At 37.2% G+C, this 18,201-nt stretch overlaps 1 protein-coding gene across 2 annotated transcripts in view; it reads right to left on the bottom strand.

Moving 5' to 3' along the window:
* Positions 1-18,201, bottom strand: part of adcy1b (adenylate cyclase 1b) — a 100,338-nt gene that overhangs the window by 31,968 nt on the left and 50,169 nt on the right. For both annotated transcript variants that reach the window (XM_051697471.1, XM_051697470.1), the window contains exon 6: positions 4,559-4,686. In XM_051697471.1, the coding sequence (XP_051553431.1) occupies positions 4,559-4,686 (128 nt within the window). The remainder of the gene's footprint in view (positions 1-4,558; positions 4,687-18,201) is intronic.

Below are 18,201 nucleotides of genomic sequence, written 5' to 3'. Positions count from 1 at the left end.
GCAGTTGCAAATTGTTTAGATTGGGAGGATCTTACTTTGAAGGACCTCTTCCATTTTTGCGTCAATGAGCCCATCAAGTCATGGCTGCCATGGCAGTTTTAACTGTACTTTGGAACAGTACATAGATCATGCTCTACTGCTAAGCTCCTCCCCCTACACAGTGGAGTACTGCTCCATTCTCAATGCAGCTCTCAATGCTCTCTCCTCAGAGATTCCCACAATGGAAGTCCCAGGGTTCCCAGCCTCTGTGGTTTCAACCTCGGTGGTCCTGGCGTCGGTAATCCAAAGGACCACGCCCTTCGTGTCACCGGCAGCTCTGCCACGGATCACGAGCCAGCATCCATGCCAGCCACAAACCACAAGCCAGCATCCACGCCTGCCACGGACCATGAGCTAGCATCCCCTGCCTCAACCCCTGAGGCTCTGCCACCAGAGTCTCCAGGTGCCTTGCTCTCTGGGTCCCCAGGTACCTTGCTCTCTGGGTCCCCAGGTGCCTTGCTCTCTGAATCCTCTGAGCTTCCTGTTACCCTGACCTCTGAGTTTCTTGTTACCCTTACCTCTAAGCCTTCTAAGTCCCCAGCTGCCCTGGCCTCTGAGCCTTATGAGTCCCCAGCTGCCCTGACCTCTGAACCCTCCGAGTCCCCAGCTGCCCAAGCCTCTGACCCCTATGAGTCCCCAGCTGCTCTGACAGCTGCCCTGGCCTCTGAGCCCACTGAGATCCCAGCTGCCTTGATCTCCAAGCCCCCAGCTGCCCTGACCTCTGAGTCTCCTGGTACTTTGATCTCTGCCTTGACCACTTCATCCCCAGCTGACTTGACCATTGAGCCCTCAGCGTCCCCAGCTGCCTTGACCTCTGTGTCCCCAGTGGCTTCGCCCTCTGAGACCCCAGTAGCTTCGCCTGGTCCGCCCTAGTTTCCTGGCCGTCCGCCTGGTCCGCTCTGGTCTCCTGGCCGTCCGCCTGGTCCGCCCTGGTCTCCTGGCCATCCGCCTGATTGTTCCACACATCAGGACCATCTGCCTGGTCATCCCTCACCTCCTGGCTGACCGCCTAGTTCATCTATGCCACCCTGGTCTCCTGGTCACTCGTCTACTCCACTTTGGCTTCCTGGTCACCCGCAGGCATGTCCTGATTCCCTGTGGCCTCTGCCCACTCTTGTTCCCTGTGGTCTCTGCCCAGTCCTGACCCTTAGTTGTTTCCCGCTCCTCTATTGACCCACCCATGGTCTCCTGCTTCTTGCCTATCCAGACTCTCTCAAGTTCATGTTTTGGGCATCAGGAGCCACCATTAAGGGGGAGGAAGGGGGGCTTGGTAATGTATATGCTGTCTTATGTTTACAAACTCAATTTTTCATAGTACTGTTTATGAACTCTTATTTTGAAATTGTTTTAGCTCCTGGTCTTGTCTCTGTTCTCTGTGCACCCCTTGATTTATCCCTGGTGTGTCTTGTTAGCCTTGTTAGTCTTTGTCGGTTCTTGTCGTTTTACTGGATGTTTTGTAGCGTGTTTTCAGTTCTGGTTTTTGCCTAGTCTGTACCTTGCTTTGTTATGTTTTGTATTTTTCCTTTTGTGTAATAAATCTGCACTTGGATCCAAATCCTCAACCTCTGCTACATACAATTATATATCCATGTGCCCTCACATGAACATCAAATTTATAATTTAGATTTATATATTAGACCATGCTCTGTTTCTTTTGAGCATTCTTTTTGAAGAACTGAAGTTTATTTTGTCAGAACAGAGAAAAGTTCAGGAAACTTTACAGTCAAAAAACTATAAAACGGAAAGCTATAAAACTGTTCCTGTGTGCATTCACGCGATGGACCATGCTCGTGCTTGACCTTCTCAAGCAAGAAAATGGCTTAGCAAAAGCAAAAACTCAGGCAGCATTTCACATAAGGTTTTCATTAACATGAAATTGATTTATTACTGATGATTAATTTATTAATCTACTTGGCAACAAAACCTCTTATAATCTGACTGGAACAAATTGGATGCCAGTCAACCCCGGAAAATAAAATCTCAACGGATCTGCACAAATTCATAAGACAATTTTTTTTTTTTTCAAAACAGCAAATTAAGGGGAAGGGTAAGCAGTTACCATGCTTGAATTTGTAACATTGTTCTAACCATTCAAACAGCTAGTGCCCTCTCCACCTTGTCGGCAATGCAGCTCTTCAGTGCAGTGATTAGTTATAAACAAATTAATTATGGTTGTGTTAAATGACAGATTTCTTTGTAAAATGACAATAATAATAAAGTGAGTTATATTCATACCTTGGCATTTCTCTGTAGATGTTTTAAATCTGCTTTTGAAGTGTCCATCTCTATAAATAGTGTAGTCACATTGCACAACATACTCCATGCGGAGTCAGTGATTATTATTTATTTTTTTTTATCTCTAGAGGGCGCAATTATATTGTTGAACCAAACTGTAGACTGTACAGACTGTAGAACCCTCCAGCGTCGGCCACAAAGAAATGAAACTAAAAATATCTATCGGAAATTATCAGTTTATTTTTTCCATTAGGCGGAACCAGCACACACAAAAATTAAAAAACACTCAGTTTCCTTGAACAGTCAAACAAATGTTCAGTGAGCCGGCTCATTTGGCTGCTACATGAGTGCAACGAATGACCTAATCACTCCAATATCTTGCAAGAAATACTCCACAAAACAAACTCCAGTTTTTAGCCGATGGTTAAAAAACACAACTATCTGCCCAATTAATCGGTCAACCTCTACTTTTATAGCTTGTTATTATTTAAAATTTAGGCCCCCTGCCCCCATTTGAAGACATACATTTTTAAAGAAAACTATTTGCTCTTAAATGTGTTTTTCTTTTTGCATGTTTATTAGGTGCTATTAGTTACAAATCAAAAAGGGAAATAAAAAATGCAAACAGCAGTCGCGCTCGGGTCTCAGGAGGTTAATTCAATATAATTCATCAATATCACCTGATGTATTTCAAGTAGGGTGAATAACTAATAAAACTAGAAAGCACCCTATTAAATAAAACTGAGTCCAAATATTGTGATAAATAGCAGCAATACATAAACCTAAAAAAAGATGGCAAATTCCCTTTAAGGCTACGTAGGGCTATAGTAAATCAGTTAATCATTTATGTGAACTATTTCATTTACATAAACCATTCAAAAAAATGAATCAAAGTTCCCCACGCTAGTACGCTACATATAATTGTTTGTTTTAACCGGTTTATTTACATGAACTGTCACTTAAATTATTTGGTTTTCCCAGCGCTACATGAGACAGAGATGATGTTTCAGGTGAGTGAGTTTGATTTCTCCCTCGGTTCCATTACTGCTTTCACAATACAATGTGACAAGTGAAGCATTTTGTGATGCTACAGCGCTGCTCGTTGGAATAATTAGCTCATTACTGGAAAAGCTATACTACACCGAATATAGCTGTGCTACTGTCAAGCTACTGAAAAATGTAGCAACTCCCTAACAATGATGCAAAACTAATCTATATACTGTATGTTTAATATATGTAGGAAATGACCCAGATTAGGAACCCCCCGCACATTGTCCTTACATTTTGATTTATTTTTCTTGCCTTTACAATTTGAAGTATAATCATTTAAATTATGCTTTAAAAAACTCACTCAGATCCAAGGCAGGTACTAGGATGAGATCTTTGGGAGGCATTCTAACCTTAAGGAAGGGCAACAGGTTCTCTTTTGTCATCAGCAAATCCTTACCGTCAATTTAAGAGAAGAAAATAAGCCAGACCTGTCTTCGGCAGACACAGTGCTGTTCCGATCAGTTTGTGCACAAGAAAGACACGAACATCGGTAGGAAGCAATAGTGAACTGCTTTGAGATACACTTGAGAAACAGCTAAAATAATGCTGGCTGTAGTATAGTTCAGACTCTGGACTGGGAATGCAATACTGCGGATTTAATCCGCCTGTGAGTGAAGTGTAGATTTATAGAGGAAAGTCATCATCACAGAGCTGTTGAGCTCGACACTTCAGCACAGGTAACTCCAGAGGTTATAAAACCCCTTCGCTCCTGGTGTCTCATTCATAACCACTGTAAAGCCTAGTGCACACTACAAAAGACTGAATGTCATCACTTGTGTTGTTATGATATAATTATGATATTACTTCATCAAATGTGACACATGTACACATTTAATTACAAAAGCGTTTTGTGATATATTTGCAACGTAAATAATAATTTCTGACTTCCTCATTCATAACTGTCCAATCTGCCAGAGTAGCAGACATACAGAATGAAGTTTAGAAAAACGTTGATATTTCTTACTTCGGATCGCATACGGTCTAGTCACACGAATTGAAACATTTAAATGCATCTGAAGCTCAAATCGATCAGAAAAGTCCACTTCTGCATATGATCGGAACTCCGTGTAGCCTCAGTGCAACTCTCCATTGGAAATAAATGACTTCCCTGTCTATTATCTGTCGGATGCAGTGAAAAGGCAACCGGAGTGGGCGGGTCTAGGCTAGAATAAGCTGCAATAAGGACCAGACCTTTTGCAGTTTAGTCTTGGCCTTATTTTAAGATAGGACTCACGTGATGGTGTCGATCATGTCCAGACCCATCTCCACACAGCAATGAGCGTGGTCAGTTTTGGGTTGAGTTAGTCCTGAAACACAGTAGTAGCAGTCGCCAAGAATCTTGATTCGCCTACAGTGATTCTCCTACCAATGAAAAGAGGAGAGAAGGGTAAACAATTGAAGGTGCACTCACTAATATTTTCACCAAGAATTAGCCAAATGCTGCTTAAAATATTTTAAGGAGGAGCATGCGTCAACTTCCCAAAAGTTTTTCCATTGCAACTACACAAAGCATTTAATAAACGTTCTCACATCTAAATACCTTTTTAAAAAACGTAATTTATTTAACAAACTTCTAACCGTAAATCTTGACCATCACTATGTAACTTTTATTATAGCTCCAATTAAGCTAAAAACCACTCAGAACACCTTAGCAGCTGCATTGCAACCACCCAAAACACCCAGGCAACCAGTGTTTTTTGCAAAGGTAAAACCATTCATATTTTCTTCTGAAAATGTAAAAATCTTGTGTGTATTTCTTATACTATCAAAAAAAAAAAGATAAACCGTTAGAAGAAACCCTTCATATGCGATTCAGGGGATACAGGCCCAAATGTGCAGCAGATCACACTGATCTTCCTCTACACTAGGCAGCTGGGCTGGGACACTTCTGAACTAGCACAGTCACTTCAGGAACCTACAACAGTTTTAAGAGGTAAACACTAACACTAAATCAAGAACAAACTTAACCTCTCATACCCAAGCACTGATTCTGAAAATTGTGCTCCTCCTTAAAAGCTACTGGTTATACATACTGTGTGTGTTCAAATAAATAGCAGTGTGTTAATAAGAGTGAATAAAGTGCAAATATTTCTTAATAGCTTTTACATATTACATATTTCAAATGTAGTGGAAACATTACATATTCAATTCCAAATCAAAGCATTAACAAATTTGATCAAGTCTGCGTTATTCTTTTACAGGAAGCAAAGAAAATGAATATTAATCTGTTCAAAAAAATAGCAGTGTTGACATTTTTCTCTTCAAACTCAATATTTATTTGCATAACCATTGTTTTTGATAACTGCTGAGCATCTGCATTGCATCGAGTCAACCAACTTCTGGCACCTAGAAACAAGTATTTTAGCCCAGGATGAACAAACTACATTCCACAGTTCCTGTGAATTTTTGGGTTTTGCTTCAGAAACTGCATTTTTAATGTCACCCCACAAGTTTTCAATGGGGCTGAGGTCAGGGGATTGAGCTGGCCACTCCATTACCTCAATCCTTTTTGTCTGGAACCAAGATGTTGCTCACTTACTTGTGTGTTTGGGGTCATTGTCTTATTGAAACACCCATTTTAGGGGCATTTCCTCTTCGGCATAGGGCAACATAATCTCTTCAAGTATTCTGATGTATTCAAACTGATCCATGATCCCTGGTATATGATAAATAGGCCAAACTCTGTAGTATGAAAAACATCCCCATACCATGATTTTTGCGCCACCATGCTTCACTGTCTTCACAGAGTACTGTGGCTTGAATTCAGTACCCGGGGGGTCGCCTGACGTACCGTCGATGACCACTAGACCCGAAAAGTCTCATCAGTCCACAGAATGTTACGCCATTTCTCTTTGGGCCAATCGATGTGTTCTTTGGCAAATTTTAACCGATTCTGCACATGCCATTTTTTTCAACAATGGTGCTTTAAGGGGGCTTCTTGCTGATAGCTTAGCTTCAGTCAAACATCTTCTGACTGTAACAGTACACTAAATAGCATTCACACACTCAGAATAGCATTCTGAGATGCTATTCTTCTCACCACAATTGTACAGAGCAGTTATCTGAGTTACCGTAGACTTTGTCAGTTCGAATCAGTCTGGCCATGCTCTGTTGACCTCTCTCATCAACAAGGCAATCCGTCCACAGAACTGCCACTCACTGGATGTTTTTTGTTTTTGGCACTATTTGGAGTAAATTCTAGAGACTGCGTGAAAATCTCAGGAGATCAGCAGTTACAGAAATACTGGTGCCAACAATCATCCATGCGATAATGTAATCAGCCAATCGTGTGGCAGCAGTGCAGTGCATAAAATCATGCAGATATGGGTCAGGAGCTTCAGTTAATGTTCACATCAACCATCAGAATGGGGAAAAATGTGATCTCAGTGATTTGGACCGTGGCACGATTGTTGGGCCAGATGGGCTGGTTTGAGTATTTCTGTAACTGCTGATCTCCTGGGATTTTCATGCAGAACAGTCTCTAGAGTTTCTTTAGAGTTTGGCGGCACAAGGGGGACCTACACAATATTAGGCAGGTGGTTTTATTGTTGTGGGATATACTGAGATATATTATATATATATATTATTATACACACACACATACAGTATATACCACAACAATAAAACCACCTGCCTAATTGTCTAAAACAACAATGCTGAAATTTTGCAACCCAAATTCACCCCAAATCAAAATATGCATGAAAATTATATATTTTCATGCATATTTTGATTCGGGGTGAATTTGGGTTGCAAAATTTCAGCATTGTTGTTTTAGACAATAAGCAGAAGTACTGAATTCACAACACAAATAAACATAAAAGTAAAAATGAATTCATGCAAGTAGTAATGGTAAATTCAAGAACCGTTAATAAATGTGTATAAAAAAAATAAAATACCAATCTCTATGTAATGAAGTACATCTAATATACAATAAACACCATAAAACAGATTTTTATGACAGAATGACAGAAAACAGCTGAAAATCATTTTGAATAATTTATCTATGATTTACTGAACAGACTCCATTGTGTGAATAAAGAAACAGTTTGAGCACTAATGCCCTTAAAAAAAATTGTCTAAAATTTATGTTGATATTTTCAGGGGTAATCGTGTAATAATTTTTCAATCAGTAAACATGTTGGAAAGTCAAATGCTTACTTTTGGAACAAATTTAGCAATTTTCCTAATGAAAGCAATTGTGCTAACAACTAGCCGTAACCTTTTGGTGTGAATTCAGCAAGCTGTAACAGTTAACATGCAAATTTTGTCCCAAAACAGTTGTTTTGTGTAGTTTTTACCCAAACTGAATGAAAATGAGATATTATTTAGTTTCTTTAACCTCCTGAGACCAAGTGCTAATGCTTTGTTCATTTTCCATTTCCCTTTTTGATTTGTACAGTGTTGGGAAAGCTACTTTGAAACTGTAGTTTGACAAGTTACAAGCTACTCATAATTTAAAGTAGTTAAGCTACAGTCAAGCTACTCATTTGAAAAAGTAGTTAGCTACACTACAAGCTACTTTCAAAAAGTAGCTAGCTACTTTGAAGCTACTTAATTAGTCAATATGTTTTTACAATGTTACTATCAAACCAATAATAATTTATTATACACAAATAACATTTATTAATTAATACATATAATAATTAAAATCAATAAATATATTGAAATAGGGAAATTGAAATAGCACAGCATTGAGATTGCCTACAAATTTAAAATTTCCATCATGGTCATATTAATTTAAATATCCCTAATATTTGGTAGTATATTTGATGTTGTCTCGAAATAGTCAACATTTTCAGATAAAATGGCTTTGTGTAGTAAGCGTGAGTCTGGTGCTCTATTTAATAATTTGCAGAGTTGGGGAACGTACTTTTAAAAGAGTACTTAGGTTATTGATGTTCCTTAAAGGCCAAAGTATACTTCAAGTGTGCGTATGTGTACAGTATGTGTGACGCAAATTCCATCATCAGCACAGCCACGCAGCTTGACCACACGGCACCTAGATTTTCTTACCTTGCACAGACGGGACCGGATGCGCTGGCCATTGACTGTATTAAAAGAGTGTCACAAACAGTGTTGGGTAAGTTACTCTAAAAAAGTAATTAATTACTAACTACTAATTACATCTTTTACAGTGTAATTGTACTGTACTAATTATTCTGTCTGAAACGTAATTTCATGAAGTATTACTAATTACTTTCTAAATCCCAAATCAACCTCGACCAGATGAACAGTTTCATGTCTATCCTTGTATTGTTCTTTTAATTCTTTCAAATAAATAATTTAAAATCAAATAAATTATTCTTGAACTGGCCAAAGAATTTAAGGGGGCAGCGTTAAATTAGAAAACATACATTTTAACATTAGACTTTAAATTCCAATTTTAAATTCACTATTGTTTTTTAATGGAATTGTTCTATAGACTGTACAGTATTTAATGCAATTACATCAGAAGTAACTAATTAAATTACTAATGAAGAGTAATCCCTTTTTTCAAGGAAAAAGTAATTTAATTACAGAAATGTATTAATTAGTAATGCATTACACCCAACACTGATCACAAAGCAGTTGTAGTGCGCGTGCGTCGAACGCGTTCCTATTCGTTTGCGTTCAGAAAATTATACTCACAAAGGCAACGTATTCGACCAATGTATAAAAAAAACAATAGTGAATTGTTTTTTATACGCTCCATGCCATAATAATTACATAAGGACATATATATGCATGAAAACTGGTATGCATATCAAAAATATAGAATTTATGATAGTCCTAATTGTAGAGGGCACATTAATATGAAGATGAAGCCGGTCATTTAAAGGTTGAAATCCTGGCCGGATGTTTTTTTTTCAGGTCCACAAAAAGGAGGACATTTCTGGGAAAAAGAGGACATATGGTCACCCTATAGATAGATAGAAATAGAATACATGCTAGCAATAATATGCCATGATTTTCCATGCCACATTTCTTTTACCAGTAATTTTATGTATTTAACATAAACATCATAGTTCATTAAATGCTAAGAAATAGTTATGCATGATAGGAATTATTTCTGTCACTGCTCCCAATAATGCACAGATAATTAGAAATGAAATAAAAATATTTAGAACAGAAAATAAATCCCTCAAAAGGCAATGACTCATTGAATTATTTTATTTAAAAAATAAAGGTAAATATGCTGTTGTGTTGTCTATTAATAAAGTATCAGAGAGCCTCTTCTTATCCAAGTGAGCCGTAATAAAGTGACAGAGATGGCAGTAATGCACTATTTTAGTTTGTTATCTGTCGTTACAAAAGAAGAAGAAAGATGCTGCCTGATTCTGAGCAGTAGCCAGAATGCACTTCAAGTTCATCAGATGTTTTGCCGGTAGAAGTTTGGCTTCTTCGCAATAAAGACGGCTATTAGTTATAATATGACCAACATAATGTAGCGTTTAGTCACGCTACACCGCTACTTGCTGGAAAAAGTAGTTCGCTACTGGAAAATCTACACTGTTTTAAAAGCAGCTGAGCTACTGTCAAGCTACTGAAAAATTTACTTAAGTTAGTAGTGTCGCTACATGTAGTTATCTACTCCCCAACACTGGTAACTAGAAGCACCTAATAAACAAGAAAAAATAAATAAAAATCAGAGCAAATAGGTTTCCTAAAAACGTATGTCCACATATGTGGACAGCGGGACTAAGTTGTGAAATTTTAAGTAATACCAAGCTATCGAAAGTCCGTTTTTTTCAGCAATTTTTTTTATTATGTTTCCAGGAATGTTGGTTATTCATGTTTTTGAGATGTTATATACATTACAACTGATATTCTGTAAAGCTGAAAAAATAATTCTAATTAAAAGTAATGGCCAACATCATCCGATCACTGGCAACCATGCTAAAATCACATTTTGCATTATAAATTCTGAATCTATGTACTGATTATCATTGTCCCATGTCTACCAAACATGTTAAGTGGTCCAAAAATCATCTGCAGCCTGAAACTGAACTTTTCGTCGGATTTTTGGAGTGAATACACTTGGCCGCATAGAAAGTTATCCAATGCTCCCTCACTCCCTGTTGAGTGAATGACTTAACCTCCAGTGTGCTGTCTGTCTGCACTGGTCTCAGAACAGTTAGAAATGCACCTTATTTTTATCCTAACTCCATATAAAGCCTCTGAAAGCAACATTTTTCAGCTTTTGGATGAACCCATTGATTTTCAATGTGAAAATATTTAGGAATGCATCTACTACTAATGTTAATGAATAGAACCATATTGTACAGTTATAATAAAATATAACCACATTTAAATTAAAAAGAAGCAAAATGACCCACAGATGTGTTAATGTTGAAAGTTATTCAAAATAACTAATATGTATTTAAACTTTTGAGGGAATAATGTCCTAAAATCCACATATGTGGGCATCACGTTTATCAGCTTGCTGACGTGTGAAAAATGAATGGATTTTATTAGTGGCATATCAAATGAAACTAGAGATGCTACTCTTTACAACTAAACTGTTCAAACCTCTTAAAAAAATTAAAGAGGTTTCTTATCAGAGGCACATTGGTTGGCTCTGTGCCTGTAAAATCACATCACAGAAATCAACGTCACGAGAATTTTAACCCTTAATTGACAGACTTAAGTGTTGTGAACAGTATTCAGTTGGTTTAAATTTATTTAAATTATGTGCTGCATATAGCGAAGCCAAAATACAAGGTCCATGCATGTGGGTGCACAAACACTGTAATTCTGCTACCCTAGATTTTTGAGGGTTAAAGCTCTGTGTTGTAGAGTGTGTTGCAGGAATAACCACAATGTTATTGCGACAAACCAACAAAAACAACTACAAGTGTAAGTTTGTAAAGTGGCCATGATTTTGCCAAGTAGGACACGATCATGGCAAAGACTGAGGAAGAGAATGGACAAAGTCTATAGAAAAAACAAAACATTAACACCTCAAGAACAATAAATAATATAGAAAATGTTTTTTTTTTTTTTTGCATAAATTATATTGTAAGGCTCGAAAACAAACTGGACACACTTTCTTAATGCACAAAATAACATGGATGTTGACAGTTTGACGTACATTATGGTCTAGTGGCACAACTTTTTCTCTTCTCCCTTAAATAACCCTCCACTGAAGTGTCCATTATATGACAAATTAAATCACACATGTTGAAAACCCTCAGTCCCCCGTGCCTACGATAACACAAAGTGCATTAAAGCAAAGCCACAGATGAATACAGCTCAGACATAATGGATGAGGCGAGCTTACTAGATTAATTGATGTCTTGACAGACTCCATCATCAGCACAGTAAGCCTTGAGCCGCTCTCTCTGTATTCTGCACCTAACTGTCAATGTCCGTCTGTCAAACCCTGACTGCCTGGAGAGGAGCACACTTCCTAGACAGTATTCCAAGACAGCCTACACCGCAAATAATCACCTTCTTCGTCAATGTTTTTTATTCATTTTCAGAGAATATATATTTTAAATAAAAAATTTTTTTGAATTGATGATTAAAGAAAAAAAGAAAAGAAAGAGAAGATCAGAGATAGAAGGTGTGCAAAAACTAAAACTACTGTGAGTCAAAGCAAATGCAGGGAAAGTGTGTAAGAGTGCAGGTGAAAAAAAGAAGCATGAAAGGCAGATGAACAGAGAGAGACAGTGTGTGTGCCATGAAAACAGAGGAACACAAAAAGCACTAATCACATTAAAAGTATATCACCATGACAAACACTGTATAACTTTACATTCTTTCCACTTTAGGAGACAAAGTGTTCCAACTGAACCCAAGAGAGAGTCCATTTATATAACAAAAAACAAAAAAAAGAGATTATGATATGTTTTGAGTGCAGAAAATGACCACAAGCCCTCATTCCATGTTGACCGTTTATGTTATCATGAATAAACTCTCCAATAGCTATGTGCGAGACTTTGTGTTAAAACAATTTTGGGATCGTAGCTTCAGTCAGGGTGTGCACACCAACACGACAAAACACAAAACTGAGTTTTAAGTGTGCGCAGGGAGACAACATCGAGTCTTGTGGTGTTTGCTTGGCTTAAGATACCTTTGTTGGTGAAAAACTAGCAGGAGTTCTACAAGAACTCTGAAGAACTCCACAAACTCTCGGAGAGCACATACCTGTTGATTGACCTGCATGAATGACCTGTTGAAGGTCCAGCCAAACTCCAACTGTTCAGGCTCAGGAAGGTAGTATGTGGTGCTACAACTGTCTCAAAATCTTATATGAACCACTGGCAGAACAAAAAAACAAAAAAAAATCACTATAGCTCTCACACGTGACGTATTTTGATTCCTTATCAGATACAAGAAACAAGATTTAAACTTGTGGTATTTAAAAAAAAAATGTATTTCTGTGCATTCAGACATGACAAGAATGGTGGATGCGTTCAAGATAGGGCTGAAACAACTAATTGATAAAATAGATTATTATCGATAATGGAAATCATCGACAACGAATTTCATTATCGATTATTTGGATATATGCCGCAAGCACGGAGAAGCTCCATCAGTGACATCACTTTTTACATCCCAGTGAAAAATGTGTTGCATGATAAAACTTGTTTGAATAGGGTTCAAAACAGTTGTACTATGAATGAAAACTTTAATACAGTGAAAAAGACACTCTGTTAGCATAACATAAATATATATAAATAAATACAATTTCCAACATTCTTTTGAATGTCCATGTACTAAAAGAAAATATTTGATGCCATGAGTGTACCTTCATTTACTATTACTATTATTTTGAATGGCCATAGAAAATGAAGCAATGTGATAATTTTACCTGGTCGCAAAAAGTAGTCCGTTCATTTACCTGATGAACTTTCACCTTTTGCTGACCTTTTATGCTTCGCAGAGCTAATGTGTGCTTCTAAATCACTTGCACCTTTATTAGCAACTGACACATAAGTGCCAGCTTTACATGTCTGCTTTACATTTACATTCTGCTTCCCACGAATCTCGACCTGGATGAAATCTTCTGTAAATTTGCACTTTCGTTTGGGCATTGTTTCCACTCAGCTGTCATTTGCTGCTACTGTCAAGAAACTGTTTGATGCCGAACACAACAGCACTTCACGCGTTCGCGGAGAGATCAACAGGTAGGAATTTGGCCAATAGTTGCTGCAAGCATCTTATAATCGACCAATTGGTGTGCGAGAAGGCGGGACTTACAAAGAGGGGTAAAAGCAATGCAAATATGTGCGCGCACACAATGAAGTATTAGACCAGATGCACATCATAATGCAACTAAAGCCGAATCCCGGACATTTTCGCAAATGTAGAAATCCCGGCCGGACACTTTTTTAAGGTCCGAAAAAGAGGACATGTCCGGGAAAAAGAGGACGTATTGTCACCCTACACATGCGAGTCTCCGTTAAACTTCACTGAGCAAGCGCGCGCGCACGTCCACTTCAATCAAACCAATCGCAATGGAGAAAGGGAGCGCAATCATTTTGATTAAACTCGTGCAACATCATGCCGTGCTTTCAGTTTCAAGGTAATCATTTGTGCAGCGTTCATTGATGTCACGCTGATGTCTCAGAGGTCAAAGTGTGCTAGATAGTTTCTCATCATGCAAGTGCATGTAATACAATGAGCATCGGGATGAGACTTTCAGCGCAAGAGTGAATCTGCACTGCATTTACAGATGATTGTACTATGTTAAACTGTATATAAATGCTGAATATAATGTATAATAATGCTAAAGGTCCTGATATTTGATAGTCCTCCTGGTAATGCCAAATGTAATGTCTGATTCCACCAGTGAATTTATACCTTGGCAAACATTATTTTACTGGATAAACATACACATTTTTGAAAAGAATAGTTTAGAAAAATGTAATCAGCAACAATACTATTTTAAAACCAACAATATTCATTTAAAATACTTAAAATGTATGTAATCAGTGACAGTGTTCAAGCATATGTATTTAACATAATTATGAATTTTTCAGCTGGGCAGAATTATTAATATTTCTATTCTGGTGTCACCATTGCCCTCTGCAGGGTTGATATTTTGTCCCACTCCATCGCTGATGGATAATTTTACTCTTTAATGAACAGTACTTTTTGTTCTACAAAGTTATACAAGTAATGAAAGGAACTGCTTTGCATATGTCCTGAAAGTAATAATAATAATAAATTCAAACTTAACTTTTCATGATTCAGGATTTGTTAAACATTTTGTCAGAGTATAGAATCATGAATTCAGTACTGTAAATTGAACCAAATTCTTATGCCCTTTATCATTTCTGTTTTTAAAATAAATCATATTTTAATAAAATACATGAAATAAAATGTCTTTTTTTTTTTTTATCCGAATAATCAAAGATTAATTGATAATCAAAATGCAGCCCTAGTTCAAGACTAACTAAATTGAGCAGAATGTCATCAATTCATCAACTGTTGCATTTGTCGACCCTTAGGGCATCATTAAATACCTGTAGTATCCACTCGTAATGAATGCCACCTTCCTCTAATCTTCATAGATTCACGTTATCCTAATCTGCTCTAATGCAGGAGCTGAGGGTCATGGATGGTGCCATTGTACAGTGACACCATTCAAACCACAGTACAAGGCCTTAGATGTTATGTCACAACATATCAAGCTTAAGACACTAGAACCACCTGATTTTGGGGTTCCATCTCCTCAAATATCAATTTAACTCCTCATTACATTTTTACTTGTCTAGTTACCAGTTAGTTAACTGTTAGTTACTAGTCTAGTCCAGGATTAATTTCCAGCACAAAATACACAAAAGATTTAAAAGAGAAATGTGAGCATAAAATTCACAGATACGGGCCAGCATCTGTTTGCAAGAAGTTAAGAAAACTCTTAGGATTGCCATTCAATTATGATTAAGGGCTTGCAACTGGGCCCATAGCTCTATATATCACTGAGAAATGCTAATATAGGATCAGGTCACCCTACATCAATGCAAAATATAAAATAGAACCAGGAAGTGTCTGTCTGAAAATATTCTGATAATAAAAGACTCTGAGACTGTAAGATTACAAGAAACTGCAGTATTGTGAACTCATATGTCGGAGTCCAATTAAAGGCACAACACATGGCCACTCAACTAAACATTCACTATTTATCATGGTAATACATGCCTTACTAAACTGCTCTCATTAAACGCATCCTCACTATAATCCTTATCCAAACCACTGTGATCAAGAAAGCATAACTGATCCAAGGTCAGCTACAATCAAAATGACTTTTTCACAGTGCTGAGCCAGTGAGGCTGCACTTCACACTATATAAACACTTAATTGGATTAAACTAAACAAGTTGGTTTGCCCCATGAGAAGCACTCCTTACTATAATCCTCTCAAAACTCTTGCTACTGTCATCTTTCCTAGGCCTGTCATGATAACTACTTTTGTTGGATGATATATTGTCCCAAAAATAATTGCGATATCATTGTCATTTTAAGACCATTTTATGCCACTGATATAATGATAATATAACAGCATACTAATGCAAGTACACCCTTTCAAAGAGCAATTAACTTTTAATTCTTAAGAATATTCAGACATTGGAATTCGAATGTCCAAAAAAGAAAAAAATCCATCTCCAGCTGCATTTTTTTGTTCCCAGCTCGGAAAACTGGCTGGGATGGTTATGTTTTAGATGAGCTTTTAGGTTAGTTGTAGGGCTGGGCGATATGGCTTTAGAAATTATAACTCGATATTTTACAGCAAATTGGTGAAATTCAATATATATTTCGATAATAATGTTTTTGCTCTGAAATAGCATGTGTTTTTTTTTTTCAATCAGAGGAACCATCATTTCATCTAAACCATTGTAGCCAAGTAGAATTCATATTTCAAAGGTATTAAATACATTTTTTTTTTTTTTTTTTTTTCCACAGTTTTTTACTAAATTAACACAAGGAAGAGTAAAATGTAATCATTTTCATTGATTTGCATGTTTATACTTATGTTTAACAAACAATCATACATGGAACCTTAATAAAAATCTTATTTACCTTCATATATTTTTCCTAAAACATTTTTCTTTGTGAATGAACAAGGTGTGCAAAAACTACTTATTTGTTTTAAACCAGATAATTATTGTATCATACTAAATTATTACTGTGGAACAGTCAAGTTTATTATTATAATATAATACTGAATTATTATTATTTTCAGGATAAGATTTGTTAAAGATAAATTAATATATTTCTGTCCAATTCACCCTGAACTGGGGTTTTTATTTTGACAATGCATGTGCAGTTATGTTTATTTCACATTCACCAGGAGCTTTTATTATGAAACAGGAAGTTCAGTGTTTTTGACAGTTATGAGTTTCGCATCTTGTGAACCGCTGTCAAACTCTCCTTTACTGTTCCGCGTATGTAGATTTGTATAATAACTTTATAGCGGTTACTAATGTTTGGAATTGCTCGAATGCTTGAACCTGCAGTACTTCACAAAGCACGTGAACTGCACTACATACACAAGCCCCCGCGCGTGCACACAGATCAGCGCGTCACCGGTTCATACTGAAGTGCTCACAGACCATGTTTATCTGTCTTTAATTGCAGACTTTGGCTGTTAAATAATCACATATGATCATACTGCATCTCCATTTTTATTTTATTTTGATTAATTATACAGCCCTGAAGGATCATTAAATTAGTCTACTGATGCACTCTATGAAACTTAATGGCCAAATAAATGGCTCCTTAAAATCATCGCAATATTCACGATATTGTTGAATTTTATATCGTCAGCAAAATCATCAAGATTATATTGTGGGTACTCGATGCGTCGCCCAGCCCTAGTTAGTTGTATTGCCACTTTTCGTTGCCACTGTTTTTAAACAAATTCTTCATACCAGCTCATTCACGTTAATGGGCTCTCCTCTCTCATTCGGCTTAAAGCCAAAATGTTCCCTCACCGGAGCTGTGGAATGCAGATTTGAAACCTTATTCTTCCAAACATATTCTTGTCACTTTTGGCTGGAATTATGCAGTTGTCGGGAAAAACACCAATTAAAACACCTATTAGCCTCGAGTAACACTAATTAATTTTAGTAATTTTCTCCTGTTGCTGTCCGCTCTGTGTGTGTGTGTGGAGGAGCTGCCTGAGCCCCGCCTCCGACACAGAGAGCGGACGAGAGGACAAAAGCAGAGCGACTGGCTAAAATGTTGATGACGTCAATTCCTATGTAAACAAACACGCATGTAAACACAATGGGCAATATCGAGGTCAGCAAAAATTATCAAGGTCATGTCCATATATCGTACGATAAGTCGATAACGTAAATATCGTGACAGGCCTTATCTTTCCCACCACTCTAAAGCTGGCTGGGTAACCCCACTGCTGAAAAAATCCTACACTTAGCTGTACATCAATAGGAAAGTACAGACCAATCTCTCTTCTAACATTTCTTCCAAAACCTTCAAGTGAAATGTTTTTAAATCGACATTCCTTTCTTTCACAAAACTGGGCCTCAGGGGAATTGCATGTCGCTAGCTCGAGTCCTACCTCAAGGGTAGATCCTTTCCAGGAGGCTTCCAGCCTCAACCAGATCTGATTAATCCCTTAAACTATGCAACATACAGTATTTTATGATATAAATAAAAAAAATCATGGCCATCTTTTGTTCTTACAGTATACTGACAACCCATATTCTGATTTCCTTAATGAAATTGCAGATTTTCTGTCAGATCTATTAGTTACTGTGGATAGAGATTTAATTGTTGTTGACTTCAACATTCACATACTGTAGATAATGGAAATGATACACTGGGATTAGCATTTATGGATTTTCTCAACTCTGTTGTAATCAGACAAAATGTGAAAGGACCAAATCATCGCCATAATCATATGCTAGACTTAATTCTGTCATAT

The sequence above is a fragment of the Myxocyprinus asiaticus genome, chromosome 5 (assembly GCF_019703515.2).
Source record: "Myxocyprinus asiaticus isolate MX2 ecotype Aquarium Trade chromosome 5, UBuf_Myxa_2, whole genome shotgun sequence".
NCBI lineage: Eukaryota > Metazoa > Chordata > Actinopteri > Cypriniformes > Catostomidae > Myxocyprinus > Myxocyprinus asiaticus.
The sequence above is the reverse complement of the archived record's forward strand: the minus strand, read 5'-3'. Positions and strand labels throughout refer to the sequence as shown.